Genomic DNA, 18,495 nt, shown 5'->3' on the forward strand with positions numbered 1-18,495 from the left:
CCAAAATTGGACTTGCCGAATGGACCACCTAAGACGCAGCCGCGGTCAACATTTAAATGAAATTATCTTCAAAAAGTAAATGTCATGAACCAATCTAACGTTTCAAATAAAGAACCGATGAGATTTTGCAAATTTTATGCGTTTTTTTTTTTTAAAAAGTTATCAAGCTCTTAAAAAATCACCCTTTAGTTGTCATACAAACTGATCGATCAAAAACCAATCTTTGCATGGACATTTTTTTGTTTTGAAAAGGAATCTTAATACAAATTGGCACGGTTTATTATTCGAGCCAAAGGTATAATCTCTGAGGAAATTATTCAGATCGGATCACTGTAGCGTATAGCTGCCATATAAACTGCATGATCAAAATCAAGTTCTTGTATGAAATATGTTGTATTTGTAAAGAGTTTCGATGCAACTGAAGTTAACATTTTTTAATGTCAATAAGTCACTTAGATTGTTTCAAGATTACACAGTGAAATTAAATAAAAAAAATTAAATTATTTTTTGATTTATCAGAGATCTCCTACGGCGCTAAAAAAGTCCTCCAGTACAGCCAGTCACTACACTGTGGTTATTTAGAACCTCTTAAAGTTGTCCTGCCCCTAAATACATTTTCTTAACAAATCCAACACATTTGCCTAAAACCAACATATGGCAACAATACTTTAGATTCTAAAATTTTCTAATGCAGTTATACAGGAGGTCAGATCAATGAGAAACACGTTCAAAAGAATGCATATCGCTAGCTTAACTAACATAGAAATCGTTCACAGTGATGCGGAAAGCGGAAGTAAAACGGAAATTGTAACTTCATGCTATGCAAGCCAAAAACGCAAAAAAAACATCAAAAGTTTGTCCGTTTAAGTGTTTGCCCTCACGCACTGACAGACATATAGTACATACATATGTACATATACAAACAGATGGATACACCTCCTGCTAGTGGGTCATCCCCACTCTACACCGCACTTAACATATTTGCCAATCAAGCGGATATGCGCGTGTGAGCGGTTGTCTGAGTATGACGAGCGTTGTTCTCCAACTTTTTCGACGGAAAATCATCAAGCAGCTGGCCGAAGATGCGAAGCGAAAAGAAGATCAAAGTAGCGCCCATAAAAGGTAATAATGTGCAAATATTAAAACAGCAAATTATTGCAATTGAAACACGGATTGCTGAGTAAAGAAGGTGGGGCGTGGAAGCAAAAAATAAAAATATGCAAAAATACTACACAAACAGAGAAGCAGGCAGCATTTGTGGCGGAGAAACAAAAGGCCGAGAAAAAATCAGAAAGAGTTAATGCCAAGTCAGACGTGACTAAAACAAGCCGAAACAAAATGAGGCGACACGCAAATCGCAAATGCGCGCTTTAGTTTATGACAACAACAAAAGCAGCAATAATTTCGAATGCAGCAGAACAACTGAAAAAGTGATGAGCATGCGCATGAGAATAAATACAAAAAAAATTAGTGAGGAAACCAAGAAGAGTTTGAACGTGCAATAGAAAGTGCGCAGCCGTTACGTTTCGTTAATTTGCCAAAAGCAGGCAACAACAATGAGCAGAACAGAAACAAAAACTGGAAACAACAGTAAGAGATTCCATGACAGCATTGAAGCTTAAAGCGATGCTTCTTTTTCTTTATAGGCGTAGAACCGCGTATGCGATTATAGCCGAAAAAGCACAGAACAGCTTCGGTTCCGCGATGATTGGACGAAAATTCTTTTTTTTTTCATTTGGAAAAGTTTTGGTTGGCTTATGCCTTTAAAATATAAATAATTACAATATCTCAGTTTCGTGATTTTTGGCGGTCAGTTTCCATGGCAGCTATAAAGTATAGTGGTCCAATCTGAACAATTTCTTCAGAGTTTGTTGCGAAGATACTTTGCAAATAAATAAGTTTTCCATACACGGATTTGAATTTGATGCCCAGGATTCCTAGATATGGATCAAAAAACAATTCATTGAGTGGGTTTATATCTACTCCAGTCAATCTGTCGGGTTCGAGGAAGTTATGGTAACCGTGATTCTTCAATCTTATTCTGGCCAAAGCTGGAAAGTGAAGGAAAAAGTGTCTCCATGTTTCCATCTTATATTCCTCCCTGCAACTATGAAGCTCAAAATGAATTTAAATGATGAAATTATTATCCTTTTCTATTAAAAATTTTTACTCAGACTGTATTGCAAAAAAAAAACGATTAAAATTTATTTATTTAAATCAAAATTGCCAACTTATCAAACTTATCTTGCCTGCGGTGCGGATATCTGTAAACACAGCAATCAACGCCAATTGTGCAATTTTTCACTCACATAAAGTCCATACTTTTTCACTTAATTGATATTGTGGTACTCGAGTGTTGGCAATCAAAGTCCAAGCAATAAAAATTAAACGCTCCTAAATTGTGCAAAACTCTGCCAACACCTCGAGACGAGCATACCGACAATAATTTATAAATCTATGCAGAGATTGTGCGGTGGTGTTACGGTGCCACAAGGAGCATGAAGACCACTGCAGACGACTGCTGGCAAAGGAAGTGTGTAGAGTGTGCGCAGCGCTTAACTATCTCTAAGTGTCTGCTCATATCCTATCTACAGTAATTTCTCGATAAATTCCGGAAAATTTTGAGACCGGAATAAAAGCAACAGCAAGAGACGGCAACACACCTTGCAACACGACTGGTGTAGTAAGACATGGCTGGTGCAGTGCAGCAAGACGTACAACAGCACTTGGGCAGCGTGTGTAGCAATGCAATATGTGGAGCATTTGGTAGGATTTTTATTTTGGTTGCACGATGAGAGGGAACCTTGTGTGTGTGTGGGGGGCGACAGCAAAAAAAGGGCTTTTGAGCGCTGTAGCTGGTTGCCTCGTTAAAATGCGAGCGTTCATTGCGAACAAAGTGTGGAGGATCATTAAAAATAAACTGTCTTGCGTGCTGATAATAAGCGTGCAACAATAGCCAAGTCAAGAAAAGTCAAGCAAACACAACCACATGTATACACACATATATACATATATGTATATTGTATGCGGCTGGACATTGTGAGTTACGAAATGAAGGCAAGGTGCAGACTTGTGGCGTTGTGAAGGCGCTGTGACGCGTTGCCTGCCGACTGGTGGACCTGCTGCAACTCACACACTTGCAAGTGGCTGGTGCAACCTTTCTTCGTGCAGCTTTTATGTCTTTTTTATCTGTCACAGCGAGCAAAAAAGCAGCAACTACACTTGATAGCAGCGCATTTACGTTGTTCGTGTGCGCGTTTGTGTGTGTGTCTGCGGCACTTGTGGCCGCCAGCGGTGGACATTCATTCAGAATTCATTAGATTTCATTCATGAAAATGTTTTTATTATGCGAGAACGTTTTCGTCTGTAATTTGCGCTGTTGTGCCTTAATCTGCTTACGCCACGCGTGTATGTGTGTGCGCCTGCGCTTAATGGCCTCCAATAACTGCGAATTATGAATGTGATTAGATAGTGGCTGTCCAATTGAGTGTCCATTTCGTTCGATTGGATGGAGTCATCCGAAGGTGTTGAGCTGCAGTTCGGACATAGCGCCAAATTACCATTATTATAGATCTTGCATGTTATGCCACATCCCAACCGCCTATCCTTTCAGCGCGCTCCTTGCCATAAATGCGCCACCCGCTCGTCACGGTAAAGGCTTGGTTTGATTTTTTTTACTTTTTCAACATCCCAATTGTGTTTGTCCATAAACGTAAATAACGCATTGTGTTCGTAGGCCTTTACATGCGCAATACTGCTGGGCGTGCATGTGTGTTGCAGGTAGTGTTGCGCAGTAGCTGCGCCTTCAGGCCATCTCGTCGGGCAATTTCTTTGGCAGGCATTATTGTGTTGCACGTTCGCATATGCAGATTACGAGCGCTTGTTTGTGTTTATGTATGTGTAAGAGTGTTATTTGGTGGGGCGCGTTCGTATTGGCCGCAATTGCATGCAGATTTGCTGCTACTAGATGATTATGGTTATTGTGCTTAATGTTTGTTTAGCGACCGTTTGCTTATCATGTTGCTAATTTGCAATTTCTGCACTAATAATATGTTGGTATGCGTTAGACGAAAATTATTAAAATATATGTGAACAGTTGAGGCGTTATAATATAAAGGACACAGGCGTAATTGCTGTATATCTATATTTTTTTTCTTATTTTCTTGCTTACTTTACTCTACAGTAGTAAGATGATCGATGTTTAAGTTTCTAATTTATTCATTAACTACTCAAATACATATATTTATCATATAAAATTTAGTATAGCATATCTTGAAGTATAGCACACCTCCTAGAAGCAGCTTGGCGTGACGCATACTTGCTGCCTGCCGCCAGTACCCCTCCCTCTCTTCTCTCTCCTCAGTGCGAAGCAGCTCCTTAAGAGTGTGGGGTCCTACTGCTATATATGGCTCTGGTCCCAACATCTTGGACGTTGCCGCCTTGCGTGCCAGTTCGTCGGCCTTCTCGTTTCCTTCTACTCCCTTGTGCCCTGGTACCCTAATTAGGTGCACCCGGTTGCGCAAGACACGCGATTTAGCCTTTCTATGCATTCCTCGACTAAAAGCGATTTGGTCTCGTACGACAAGATCGCTTTTATCGTTGGTTGCGATAGTTGCGGCTGAGGTTAACTTCGGCGCACTGACTAATGGCAAAAACTTCAGCCTGGAAGATGCTTGGGAAGCAACCCATAGGAATGGACAGCTTAGTATGCGGACCCGCTATACCTGCCCCAATGCCTTCCGGTGTTTTTGAGCCATCAGTGTACCACTGAATGGTACTGTCCTCCAGGAGCCTTTCCAGAGTGGAATCATTCCACTCCGTTTTGCTGCCTAGAGTTACTATGAAGTTCTTGTTGAGATTTATTTTCTTTGATGTGCCGTCTCTTGGGAGGAGGGCTAGCGGTGTGCTTTCCGCTAGAGCGTCCATCTGTTTAGAGGACACTATCTTCCCTCTTCCACAGCCTTCTGCTGACATTAGCAGCGTGGTGTGTTTTGCTGCTAGCTTGATCACCTGATGCAGCGGTGTGAGCTCTAGTATGACTTCCAGTGCCACCGTGGGGCACACACATGCAAGTCTCTGCAGCTTTGATAGTCTCTGAATCACAGAGGAATGTGCTGCTTTGTTGGCCCAGGCAACCGCTCCATAGGTAACGATAGGCCTTACTATCATGGTATACAGCCATCTAATGATATTTGACTAGCATCCCCATGATCTGCCGGCCAGGCATCTGCATATCATGAGCCCTCTAGTTGCTTTGGACAACGTTAAGTCCAAATGCCTGCTCCATCTCAACGTTGAGTCTAAGGTGAGGCCAAGGAATTTGACCTCCTTTGACATTTCCACCTCTATGCCTCCAATTGTTAGGGACCTCAGGCCCGGAAGAGATCTCCGCCTAATGAATGGGATCACGGTGGTTTTTGCTGGGTTGATGTTTAGCCCTACCGTGCTGCACCATCCTTTCGCCAAGTTTAGGCCCCTTTGTACAATGTCACAGAGAGTGTTCTCAAATCTGCCTCTGGCCATTATGACAATGTCGTCCGCGAATCCTTGACAGCGGATTCCATTGTTGGTGAGCAGCTCGAGTAGTTCATCTACTATCAGGCTCCATAGCAGAGGGGACAGTTCTCCACCCTGCAGCCCCTCATGGTGCCAAGACGAATCTTACTATCTCCTACTGATGTTTCTGCAACCTCGTGCTTCTATCCATCTGCGTATCGTGGTGTTGACGTTCTTTCTCTCGAGTGCCTTGATCACGCTAGTGTGGGACGCAAATTGCGCATAACTTGCAGGTAATATTCCCTATTGACCGTTCTTCCCTGTGGCAAGAACTCATGATGCACCACGCCCTTGCAATCGAAGAAAACTGTCAGTTACGATTCCCGATACTTTTTGAAAACACCTCGTAATCTAAAGGCGCAAGTTCTTTCAATAAAAACGGATAGAGCGACACACAAGAAAAGTATAAAGAGCTGATAAAGACAGACTTTGAATGAAAAGCGGGCCAGCTTTCTAGGAATAAATTTAGTATAATGCAGGCAGTGAACCAACAAGAGATACTGCTACAATAGAGGTCGATCCTAACAGGGATCTCGCCAGTCCGTTGTGGGGCCTAAAATGCCTATATAATAGATCATGAGCTCCTTGCATCTTAGTCTTGGAAAGGCTGGATAGTAGAGGAGAAAATTCCTCCATCTCCTCATCCTTCATATAACTGTGATGACTAGTGTTCGATAATATATTTAGCCTTGTATCATGGATGCTTATTGGACATTGACGGCGTGTCCATGTTCGCATCCCTTCATATACCCTGCTTCTCTCAGCCTTAGAGCGCATTTCGTAGGTATAAAATGACATTACCATATGTTTTATTGCACCGTAGACCCCCATGTGAGCCGCTCTTTGGACACGTTCAAGCTTCTCAGTAAGTGTAGTATTTTTCAGAGCTCTCTGTTGGACGTACACATCATTGGACATTATTGGCTTGATTATGGTTTCGTAGAAGTCCCCACCTTTTCTCTAAAGCCCACTACACCAATATAAGACAACCGATGCCTTCATTACTCTCAATATTTGGCCTACATGAAAACTTTCTATCAAAAATAAGTACTAGGTATTTCACCTTAACAACAGATCGAAGACGTCAGCCTCGGAAGAGGGAGGAGGAACGTCAGGGATCTGCCGTTATTTAACATAATTTGAAGAAATATGAGGATTGCTTTCGCTAATTGTAAACGTTGTTAATAACTTAACGCCCTTCTGGTCTTTAAGTCACACAAACACTAAAGAAAATGTTGTACGAACACACGTTGCCTCACTCACTAGCCTTTGTTTACATACAATATATTATATGTATATGCAGACGTACTTATAATCTACGTCAGGAATCATAAAGAAATTTGATATGTCCGCTAAATGCGTGAAAATTATACAGTTAAATAACAATAACAACACAAAACCGACAATCAGATGAATGAAACAAAGAAAGGCAATACACACAGTCAGACAGACAGACGGACTTACGCAGCGCTTAAATAAATAGCAACACTTGTCATGGGCAATTTGCATATTTTGCCACATCTCACATATAAAACAATAATTCGCAATCAGTTGGCAGTGATCGCACGTTGCGAACACATTAACGTGAGCGTGAGTGTAGGTTGCACACACACAGCAGAATTCGGGAAGACAGTTGTGCGAAACTTTAAGTTGATTTTATTGCAGACTTCACTTGGTGGAGTGGCCATAATGACTAAGTTAGCGGTTGAACCCGAGAATATATATGCATGTATTTAGATGCGATCCGCGCTCATTTGCATGGCTGACCTGCGGCTGCTGCCAGAGCGCCTCTTGACGTTCGTCGTCGTCGCCGTCGCCACCGCCGTTTAATGGTGGCGACCACTCAATGCTGCCACATTCCAAATGGCGTACGAAATTTGTCATCAACTATCAGCTGCCATTTAGGCGATCCTAGTCGTACCTTATTTTCACTTTGAATGTCTCTACTTTGCAGCGCGAGTCTTTGGCATCTGATAAAATGTGGCCAGTGCTGGTGCTGTGGGATCGTTGTTGACTCGTCTGCCAGAGCCATGGCAAAGAGTTCACAACCAAAAAAAAGAAGGAAGCACTGAAACATTCTTTCAAGGTAGTTTCTTCAAAAAAAGCGAGGTTAAAGTATTATTATGAGGAAAACAAGACGAGTTCACTGCTTGCTGCCGTCTGTGACGCGTCCACGGTTTTCGTGTCAACCGCTGGCCGCTAGACTTGCTCGATATTTCTGTGTTTTATTTCTTTTGTGCTTCCTACTAAACAATTATTTTTGGTTTTTTTCTTTTTTTTTGGCTTAATACACATGGCGTCATTATGTGGAGCTTGTGTCCAGTTGAGTTTTGATCTTGGCCTCGTTTTTTTCGTCAATTTCTTCAACTTTGTTTATAAGACCGTCTTTTGCTGGCAGCCAAATTTGTAGGCCGCTTAGTTAGTTGCTTAATCCCTACTGCTGTTGCTACAATTTCTATGTACGCTATGTTTTTTTCTTTGTTTTTTACACGTACTTGGCTTGCGCTGTCTTCCTCTCGGTCTTTTTTGGTTTGGCTTTCGTTTCGTGGAGAACATCAAAATGCTGGCTAATAAAATGTGACAGCCGCAGCTAATGAATCGGCGCAGTGACAGCGCGGCGTGCAGCGGAGCCAAACCGAAACGTATGTGGCAGCCGAACGGCCTCAGTCGGCAACGAGCGTTATATGAATTTCGTTGACTTTTATTTTATTTTTTTATTTGTTTTTTCAATTTATTTTCCCAATTCTTTGCTTTTGTGTTGTGTTTGGCGTTATTTAAAGTTGTTGTTGTATTTTTCTGCTTTATTGGTGACTTTAGTGTTGTTGTTGTTTTATTTTTCTGCTTTATAGGTGACTTTAGCTGCTCTGCAGCCTCGGTCTTGCGGACACATTGCGATTCGCTGCGGTTATCGAAGGCGCGCAGCCGCGGCATACCTGCGCGCATGCGCCACCAGTCACTGCTACATTGTTGATTTGCCATTTGCATGTGTATTTGTGTGTACGCGATCGTGCCCCAAACGTTTTGTGGCGCTGTTCGGCTTGCTTATTCCCTTCTGTGGCTTTACTCACTGTCCATTTCATATTGGCCTCTTTTTATTTCATTGCTTTATTGATTGTTGCACCGTTACCGCTGCACGCTGCGCATCAGCAACCGCAACGAATTTTATTTTATTTTTTTGTAGGCAAAGCCCATGATTTGTTTTCGGCTGTTGTTGTTGTGCTCCAACGACTTCACTCGACCATCTCACACGACCCTACCTACCACTAGCCGAATAGGTACCACATATAGATACATTGTTGTTTTTGCTGTCGTATCTGAAATCTGACTGTGATAAATTGAAAATTAATGAAGTGAAAATAGATGGAACGGATCGCAAATTGCGCCGAGCCAATAAAATATTTTGACATTTGGAGTTATCGTCTTAATCTGCTTGGCTGACTCGCGCTGACCGCGCCAATGCTGTTGCTTGCTGTGGCTGGTTTGTTGGCAGTGTATATACTTTTTTTCATCGAAAGTGCGTGCTTCTTCTTCTATGAATGTCTTGTTAGCGATTTTTGTTCGGCGCTAAAAACGGTTGTTTGCACTGTGCACTATTGCCTCGCATTGGCGTTGCACAAATCACCTGCTTTTGCCATATTTCTCCAATACTCTTACTTATTGCTTTATGCGCCATTTAGTTTTCGTTGAAATTTCAATTTCCTTACTTACTTTGCTTCCTACTTACAGTTACTCAACGGTGTTGCACAGTCGGCAGCCGCCGCCGCTGCCATTTCCAACGGCATGTCGGCCAACAGCATCGGCATGGTTAGCGCCAGCGCACCGTCACCGCTCTCTGGCGGCAATGATGCATCGCTCAGCCCATCTGGCGGCTCGTCGGCCACCACAACTGGCGGTGTCACAACCACTGGACCGCTTAGTCCAGGTGCAATTTCGCAAACATCAAATAATACCAACAACAATAACAACAGCGGCGCTAGCACAGCCGGTCTCAGCATACTGCATAGCAGCACCGCCAATGCAATCGGCTTGAGTTTGAGCCTAAATGCAGATGTCAGCGGTAGCGAGGGTGATGTCGGCATGGGTATTGATGGTGCAGGCGCCGCCGCCGCCGCCAATGCTGCCGCTATCAATGACGGCACTACTCCCTGCTGTGAGAATGGCCGCCCCATCATCACAGATCCCGTCTCCGGGCAGACAGTCTGCTCGTGCCAATACGATTCGGCGCGCTTGGCGCTCTCCGGCTACACACGCATGCCGGGCGCTGGTGCCTCGGCCGGCGTTGGTGTTGGTGTTTATGGCACGCCCTATCCATCAAGCGAGCAAAATCCCTATCCCAGCATTGGCGTGGATAGTTCGGCGTTCTATTCGCCGCTGGTAAGTAGTTGTTGGCTTTTTTATTACCTTATTATACGTTGTAAATACGCGCGTATATGCGTGCGTTAGTGTGTGTGTGTTACGTGAATCGTTAACATTTAATTGGATTATCATTTGTTCGCTTTTGTGGTTTGTGGCACGGCACTTGCACGCTGAAAGCCCGATCCTTTCGTTATGCAAATAGACAGCGGTCAGCAGGCGGCATTTGCTTCGCGCGTGCGCCGTCACTGCATGCAGCCGCGTCTCTACTGACAAGATAATTGAATTGAGCGCTTTGACATTGAAGTGCAGATTAGTTGGTTTTGGATATTGTCGAACCGTTTGTACGCAATTGAGTTATTGTGCGATGAAACTAAATTTATACTGAATATCTAATATGTCAGTGTCAGTCTTAGTAATGGACATAGCGGCAACTAATAGTACCCTTTTCAACAAATATGCGATAGGCTCAAAGCGCTTTGTCGATGCACAGTGTGAGATTTAGTCAATCTGGCATCTCGAAATTCAAAAAAAAAAATGTTTTCGTAACTCGCTCATAGTTTTTTTTTTTTACGTGAGAAGAGACCCCAGTTGTACGAAAACAAACACAAAAGAGAATAAAAAAATGTTATTGGCGTGATAAACAGCTATCAACCCAGTGCAAATTTGCATAGCATGCTACAATTGATTTGCAAGCTTGCATTGATTACAAAAGTTTGAGTGATCATGTCGAAGTTGTGAGTGGTTTTTTTGGCCTAAAATATTTTTTGTATTTAAGGTTATTACTAAACTTAAAATGTTTGTTTTGTATACCGACAATATTTATTTTTGCACTCAAGTATTTTGAAAAAATTGTTTTATAAACACCTGAAAGGTAAGACAAATTTTAAAAAGTCTTTTCAAATATTTGATAGACCTAGGAACTTCCAAGTCCCACGGAGTTCCGTGATGAGAATGCCAGCAGAATCTTTGTTAATGTACCCAAAACAAATTTAAAAAAAAAAAATCCCTGCCCATTTTTTTGCCTTTTTTTAGTATGAGTGAAATACGCGAGAGGAGCTGATTTTGGATCTTGTGTTGAGCAAGGTGAAAAGCGAACGGTCATTCGGAAAAGCACTACGTTTATAGCAATTTTTGGACCAGATGTTGACGTATACCAAAAATACAGATCGTATAAAAAAGCGTTTGCTTCCAATTTCAATCGCGATGAAGCAAATCTCACCGTGATAAGCAAGATTTATGCATGACAATGCTATTTGGCTAAGTTCAAAAATTTCTGCTGTTGATTTTGCTCTGATCACGCACGCATCAGCTTCAAAACAAATCCCTCAACGCGGAAGGCGAGAAAAAAAGAGTTTGCTGAAAGTGTGTTGAGTACAAAAAAAAACGGAAATCGGCAAGAGTTAATACAAATGTTGCTTCGGAACAATTAACTATGGCTGCCCCAATGTATCTGAGATCCTGTGGAAAAAGAGACTAAGCAAACATCTGTTAAATAGTTGTCCGGCTTCATCCCCTTCGAGATGTACAGCTATAAAAAAGAGGAAGGGTAAGCATTACTGAAAAGAAAAGTGATCGTAGACGAAAATTTATCAACTGGAGCAATACCGTGGAAATACGATTGCATACGATACCATACGTCCGAAATTGTATCCATGCTATGACCTCGTAAGTAATCAAAATTATTGTGCTATGCTACCCCAAGCCTTGTTACTGTCACTTGACAAACATATGCCCGAAATCAATTTGCAATCCTTAATCATAGACCACACGGTGAAAAAGATTTAACTAGATGCACATATGAATTGAGGTTTTTAAGTCGTTCCTGCCATTCAGGATGAAGTAAGCATAATAATAAAATGGGGATGCGATGGAGCCGAACAGAACCGTTACAAGCAAAAATTTTCGGATGACAATCATGTCAGACGAAAGCATGTTTTCTCTTTCGATGGGTACCTCTTTCAACTTTAACTCGCAGCTGAAGGAAGGAAACATATTTTTTGGCAAAATCCAGCTGCGTCTTTCGACAAGATATTGGTAGACCCGGAGCAAATTATATTCACGAAAGAGAACGCGTGGGGTCATTAAAGGCGGAAGTGGAGCATATTCGGCAGCAAATTTCTGTTTTGAAACCAACTAGCTTTGAGCTTCACGGTTTATAGTTTCACCGTTAAAGCTCTATTTTAATTCTATGTATGATTGACGGCAAAGTCTGCACCTCCAGCTCTTTTCAAATTAAAACGTCCATCGCAGGCGTGCTATTTATGTGGTGCAACTCCAAAAACTATGAACGAACATGATTTTTTTCCTTTTTATTATGTTTTAGATATCAATAAATTTAACATTGAAACAACATTAACTTTTTATTTTTCTCATTTGCAAAGAATCATAGAAATGGTTGTATCGTGGGTGCTACATATCATCAATAATATCGACAAGTTTTTAGTTAGAAGAGAAAAAAGAAGAAATTTTGAATATAAATGTGTAAAAAAAAAAATTGTCCCCAAATAGTGTTTTTGAAGATAGTTCGGAACTAGTCCCCCTTTGACACTAGTTGAAACTAGTTGTCTATCACCATATTGAAGCTTATAATATCCTTAACGATCGTGCCAAATTTCAAGTTCATATCCTCTAACAACTTCATATAAAAATTAATTTTGAGATGCTAGATTTGACTAAATCTCACACTGTGCGATGTGGGGGGTCTTTTGATCTACTATATTGTAAGAAAGTACCCACAATGGAGTCTACTAAAATAAGGGTGATTTTTACTAAGAGCTTGATAACTTTTTTTAAAAAAAAAAACGCATAAAATTGCAAAATCCTCATCGGTTCTTTATTTGAAACGTTTAGATTGGTTCATGACATTTACTTTTTGAAGATTAATTTCATTTAAATGTTGACCGCGGCTGCGTCTTAGGTGGTCCTATTCGGAAAAGTCTCCAATCTTGGGCAACTTTTTCGAGCATTTCGGCCGGAATAGAGCCCGAATTTCTTCGGAAATGTTGTCTTCTCAAGCTGGGAAATAGTTGCTGGCTGTATTTATGTAGACTTTAGACTTGACGTAGCCCCACAAAAATAGTCAAAAGGCGTTAAATCGCATGATCTTAGGTGGCCCAACTTACGGGTCCCTATTTCTTGAGATGAATTGTTGTCCGAAAGTTTTCTCTCAAAAATGGCCATAGAATCGCGAGCTGTGTTTGGCATGTAGCGCCATCTTGTTGAAACCACGTCATGTCAACCAAGTTCAGTTCTTCCATTTTTGGCAACAAAACAGTTTGTTAGACATCGAACGTCATAGCGATCGCCATTCACCGTAACGTTGCGTCCAACAGCCATCTTTGAAAAAAATACGGTCGTAACAATGATTGCACTCCACCAGCGTACAAACCACACCAAACAGTGCATTTTTCGGGATGCATGGGCAGTTCTTGAACGGCTTCTGTTGCTCTTCACCCCAAATGCGGCAAATTTTGCTTATTTACGTAGCCATTCAACCAGCAAATAGAGCCTCATCCGATCGCTGAACAAAAATTTGTCGATAAACACATTTTCGAAAACCCAACACGGTCTGATTTTGGTAATAAAATTTTCATCCAGATTTGCAAGCGTTGCTTCGTTAGTAAGTCTAGTTCATGATGAAATGTCAAAGCATACCTGAGCATCTTTCTCTTTGACACCATGATCCTGAAAATCCCACGTGATCTGTCAAATACTAATGCTATGAAAAATCCTAAAACGCTCAAAAAAATCACCCGTTATATTGTAGAGGTATCACAATAGACCCGCGTTCATAGCTGTCCTAATGCATGCGTTCCAATTGAGATCACTGTTAGGATTGACAACATAACCTAACCTAACCTAAACTCTCCTAAGAGCGTCAACTTCAATAAATTGCGATATCGTTAATAATTTCGCTAGACATTATTCCTTGGCAGCCGGCCCTGGGAAGGAACTTGCAGACGGGCAAAATCGAATAATTTCCATGATTATGTTTACGAAAAAATTTTAAGAGGCGATGTCGTAGAGCTCTCACTTCCGTAGAAAATTTATGAAATGGGATATTTTTTCGAAAAGTTGGAAGAGAGGTATGCATTTTTCTATTTAATGAAGAGAAAAAATGTCAGACTGTAAATATATTTTACAACATATGTTTCCATAAAATTCTTTCGAAGAAAAAAAAGAAATCACTAAGAATTAAAAAAAAATGTAAGCTGGGTGAGAATTGCAAAAATTAAGAAACGAAATAATTATGTAAAACAGAGTTTTTAGTCGAAATTTTAGCATACAAACAGGCAGGACAACTATCTTTTCAATTATGGTGAAGAGAGAGAGACTGTTAGAGAGGGAATAAAGAGTATAGAGAGAAAAAGTTGTATTTATAATATACATTTAGGCTATTTAGGCTATTAAAGACGTATATTATAAATACAACTTTTTTTCTCTTTATGCTTTATTCGCCCTCTAACAGTCTCTCTTTTCACTCTGTGCAGCCTGTTTGTATGCTAAGATTTCGACCATAAACTCTGTTTTACATAATTATTTCTTTTCTTAATTTTAGCAATTCTCACAGGTGTTTTCCAAATTTAAAGTAGTTCAGATGTGTAGAAAAAGAGAGGAGAGAGCCAGATATTGAGAATCAGAGTGAAGCTAAGAGCAAATGTAAACGAAAAACAAAAAAGTATTATGTAATTTAAGAATGAGTAGACTAGTAATCGAACTATTTTTCAAAGTGCCAGGTGAAGAAAAAATATTCGTTTTTTTACCTACCCTAATATACAAACATTTTAGCAGTAAAACTATTTGTTATTTTTGGGAAATGACAAATACCAAATTCTAGCGACATTGACTTTTATTATAGAGTTAAGTTATAATATCATATACGAGTATTGAACCAGAGAATGTTTTATGAGCCTTGTCGAGCAGTAAAAATTGGTTCCAAAGTAAGCCTCAATACCGTTATTTATTTTAGTAATATTTGTTAATATTCATTTTGGTATTTTCTGTAAGTTACGAGGGCTATATATTTCTGTCCTAATAATGAAAATAGGAATATTTATCAACGAAAATGGTTTTATTGTTTTTCAAAATATTCTCCATCAAGAGTTATATACTTTTGCGAGCGCTCAAACCAATTTTCCAAGCACTTTTTCCACTCCGATTGAGACACCTCCAAAACATGGTTTTTGAATGCTTTAACAGCATCTTCTGGCGACGAAAATCGTTGACCACGCATTATTTTCTTGAATATGTGATTCGTCACCTGTGACGATTTTATAAATGTCTTTTGAAGCACCGCGATCGTATTTTTTCAGCATTTCTTTACACCAATCCACACGAGCCTTTTTTTGAGCGATTGTCAAATTGTGCGGGATCCAACGAGAACAAACCTATTTTACGGCCAGGTGTTCATGCAATATCGAATGTATGCTGGTGGGAGAAATGCATAGGCATGCCTCTATCTGAAGGTATGTTACATGACCGTCTTGCATTATCACATGTTCACGTACCGGCATCGATGTTTTCTGGCACAACGGCTGTTTTTGGACGACCTTCATGTGAATTCCGTCTTTGAGCGAGCGTCGGCCACGATTGAATCGTTGTACCAGTTTTTCACAGTGCTATAGGATGGTGCTTCATAGCCATACAAAGATTTTAGTTTCATCGATGCACTCTTGTCGTGATAAAAAAATCCACGGTCGAAAGTTGTGAAAATGTTCGCACGAAAATGTTCACGAGTTAATTCGCATTTTTTGCCCAAGATGAATTTTTTAATTCCCTGTGAATAAAACAATTCACAATTAAATGACAAAACGTTCTGAGTGATGTTATGCTAAAAATGTCAAACTTTCCAATGGAAATGTCAGATTGCACCTGGCAACACTTAGTGTTGCCTAGGCCAGAGATATATATAGAAGCCTACGTATTCTCCTTCAAGTTGCTCTCAAAACTTTGATAATCCAACACTGCCTAATTTTCAATAAAAGTTTATTAAAACGACGAGTTTTCTTCCTTATTTCCAATAGTTGTTTTTTTGGTCGCGAAGGTTTAAATATCAAACCATTTTATGGTATTTAGAGTATCTTTCTCATTGTCTGGTTAGTAGCCATTTGTCAGTTAAGTTCTGGTTAAAGAACAGAGATTATTTACCAAAAGAAGGTGTCTTGGTTAAGTTAACAAGAACTTAAATGATAGATTGAAGCTAACAAGACATTGAGAAAACGGTCCTTAATGTACTAAAATCATTATTTAGTTGAAACGGAGACCTATATAAATTTTATACTATATAGTCTCTTATGTCGTAGAATATACATATGTATGTACATTTACCATAAATAAATTTGTATATGAGTTTGTTAAGCCTCCTCCGTTTTAATATTATGTGATTGTGTTGATTTTTTAAATAAATATATAAGTTTATATATTAAGTCTATGCGTCTGGCAAATATATCATATACTTACATATATGTATGTATATAGATTTATATATGTATCTACATTTGCGGCTTCTATGCTGATGTGTGCCCTTGCATTTGTTATTATTACCATTATAAATGAGTCTGTTCGCATTTATGTACTATATTTGTAATTGTTGTTGTTTTAGCAATGCTTGTTGCTCGTGTTTTACACTTGCATTTATGTTAACTAAACTAAAACATGACAACAACAGGAATTGCAGCAATGTATTGCTTTGCCGGTGAGACACCTTTATTTTGAGTAGACGCACACACACATACATACATAGACACACATATGTACGTAAAAATATCATATCTCAGCATTACCGCTGCCGACGTCCGTTTCCCTTTTAGCCAATTTGAACTTAGTTGAATTTCGGTTTCGTTTTTGCATTTATTGTTATTGTTGTTGTTGTTTTATTTTGGGTTTTGCGTTTGTCAACAATGCTTGTGTAAATAAATTCATTCATCTGCTCATTCATTGAGTTTTGCCGCCATCATCGCGTGGGATCGCTTTGACTGCCATGTTTGCCATTTTGTTGTTGCCTCACTTGTCAGCGCTGTCATTGCGAGTTTACTTTTATTCGGTTTTATTTAGTATTTAATTATAAGCCTTTGTCACTTTTATTCAGTATAGAAATTATTATTGTTTTGCTGCTTTTAAATTGTTATTATTCAGCAAGTAAATTTCATTCTATTTCTGCATTTTATTCTACAGCTTCGATTTATTTGGGTTTAGTTTCCTTTGTCTTTGTTTTGCTTTGTTAGTGTCCTTTTGTGTGTATTGATTGGTTTTCACGAACTAATCGAATTTATTTAATAAGAGATGCATAAAATGAATAAAGTAAATATTAATAGAAAGCTCTTTTAATATCCTATTCTATTAATATTTCGTTCAGTGTGTTATCAAAGGGATTTTTTAAAAGTTAGTAAAATTCTTACTTATTTTTATACCCTGAATATAAAATAGAGAAACGAATTTTTAACAAAAAGTAGAGAGAAGCAGAAAGACGTGAGTTCAAAGAGCTTGATATGCTGGCTAGCAGGTGCTCGACACGAAAATTTGATCAGAAGTTAAGGCAGCAAACAAATGGTTTGAAGTCCGGAGCCGACTTCTGTAAAAACAGGAAAGGAAACCTGATAACAGACACACAGATTACACTCGAAATGTATAGAGAACAATTCTCAAACCTGCTAAATTGCAGAAGCAGTGCTGCGGCAGACGAAAAAGAACCCCCACCAACAATCTACCGCAACAACATTGTAGTTCCGCCACTTGATCAAGACGAGGTGAAAAAAACTCTAAGGCGGTTTAAGAACAGCAAAACTCCAGGCACCGATGGATTACCGGCTGCGCTGTTTGAAACCGGCGGCGAGTTGCTGGAAGCGCACGTTCAAGCAGCTAAGCATAATTTGGTTAAATGAATACATGCCCAATGATTGGAATATGAGTGTAGTCTTTATCACAAGAAGGGAGATCCCGCAGTGTGCGTTAACTGACACTGTCTCCTCTCGAAGTACAAGGCTCCTTGAGTACCCAGATGATATGGACACCATAAGCCTTAACGACAGAGCCGTCAGCGCAACCTTTTCAAGCCTAGAAAAAGAAGCGAAAAAGGTTCGTCTTCTGATTAACGAGGCAAGACAAAGTACTTATATGTGGATACAAAAATTAATTGCATCTTGGGAACTATGTCACTGTTGAAAAAGTTAAGGACTTTGTATATCACGCAACCAATAATCTAAGCCTAGAGATCAAGCGCTGAATAACTCTTGCCCACAGATGCTAATTTGGGATCAGTAAACAATTAAGAAGCAGATGCCTTATTATTCCCATTATATTATGCGGCACATAAACATGGATGATGACGACCCGAGATCAGAAAGCACTTGAAGCATTTGATGGAACTGTTCTTCGCAAGATCTTTGGAGCCACGTGAACGATGAGTATCGAGAAAGATGAAATCTTGAATTGGATATATGTAGTTAAGCGTATAAAAATTCAACGAACGCGCTGGTTATGGCATGTCGTTCGCATTGAAGACGATGCTCTAACAGAAAGCTTCTTCAACATGAAACCCATGGGTGGACAACGGAAGCAAAGGCTCCCTCGGATCCAATGGAAGGA

The 18,495-nt window shown here is 39.9% G+C and overlaps 1 protein-coding gene across 1 annotated transcript in view; it reads left to right on the forward strand.

Annotated features, from left to right (window-relative positions):
• The window catches only part of LOC105233945 (homeobox protein caupolican), a 43,651-nt gene that overhangs the window by 13,871 nt on the left and 11,285 nt on the right, over positions 1-18,495 (forward strand). The window contains exon 2 of the mRNA XM_049459412.1: positions 9,283-9,930. Coding sequence (XP_049315369.1) covers positions 9,283-9,930 — 648 coding nt within the window. The remainder of the gene's footprint in view (positions 1-9,282; positions 9,931-18,495) is intronic.

Source organism: Bactrocera dorsalis, chromosome 5, assembly GCF_023373825.1.
Source record: "Bactrocera dorsalis isolate Fly_Bdor chromosome 5, ASM2337382v1, whole genome shotgun sequence".
In the NCBI taxonomy this organism is placed as follows: Eukaryota; Metazoa; Arthropoda; class Insecta; order Diptera; family Tephritidae; genus Bactrocera; species Bactrocera dorsalis.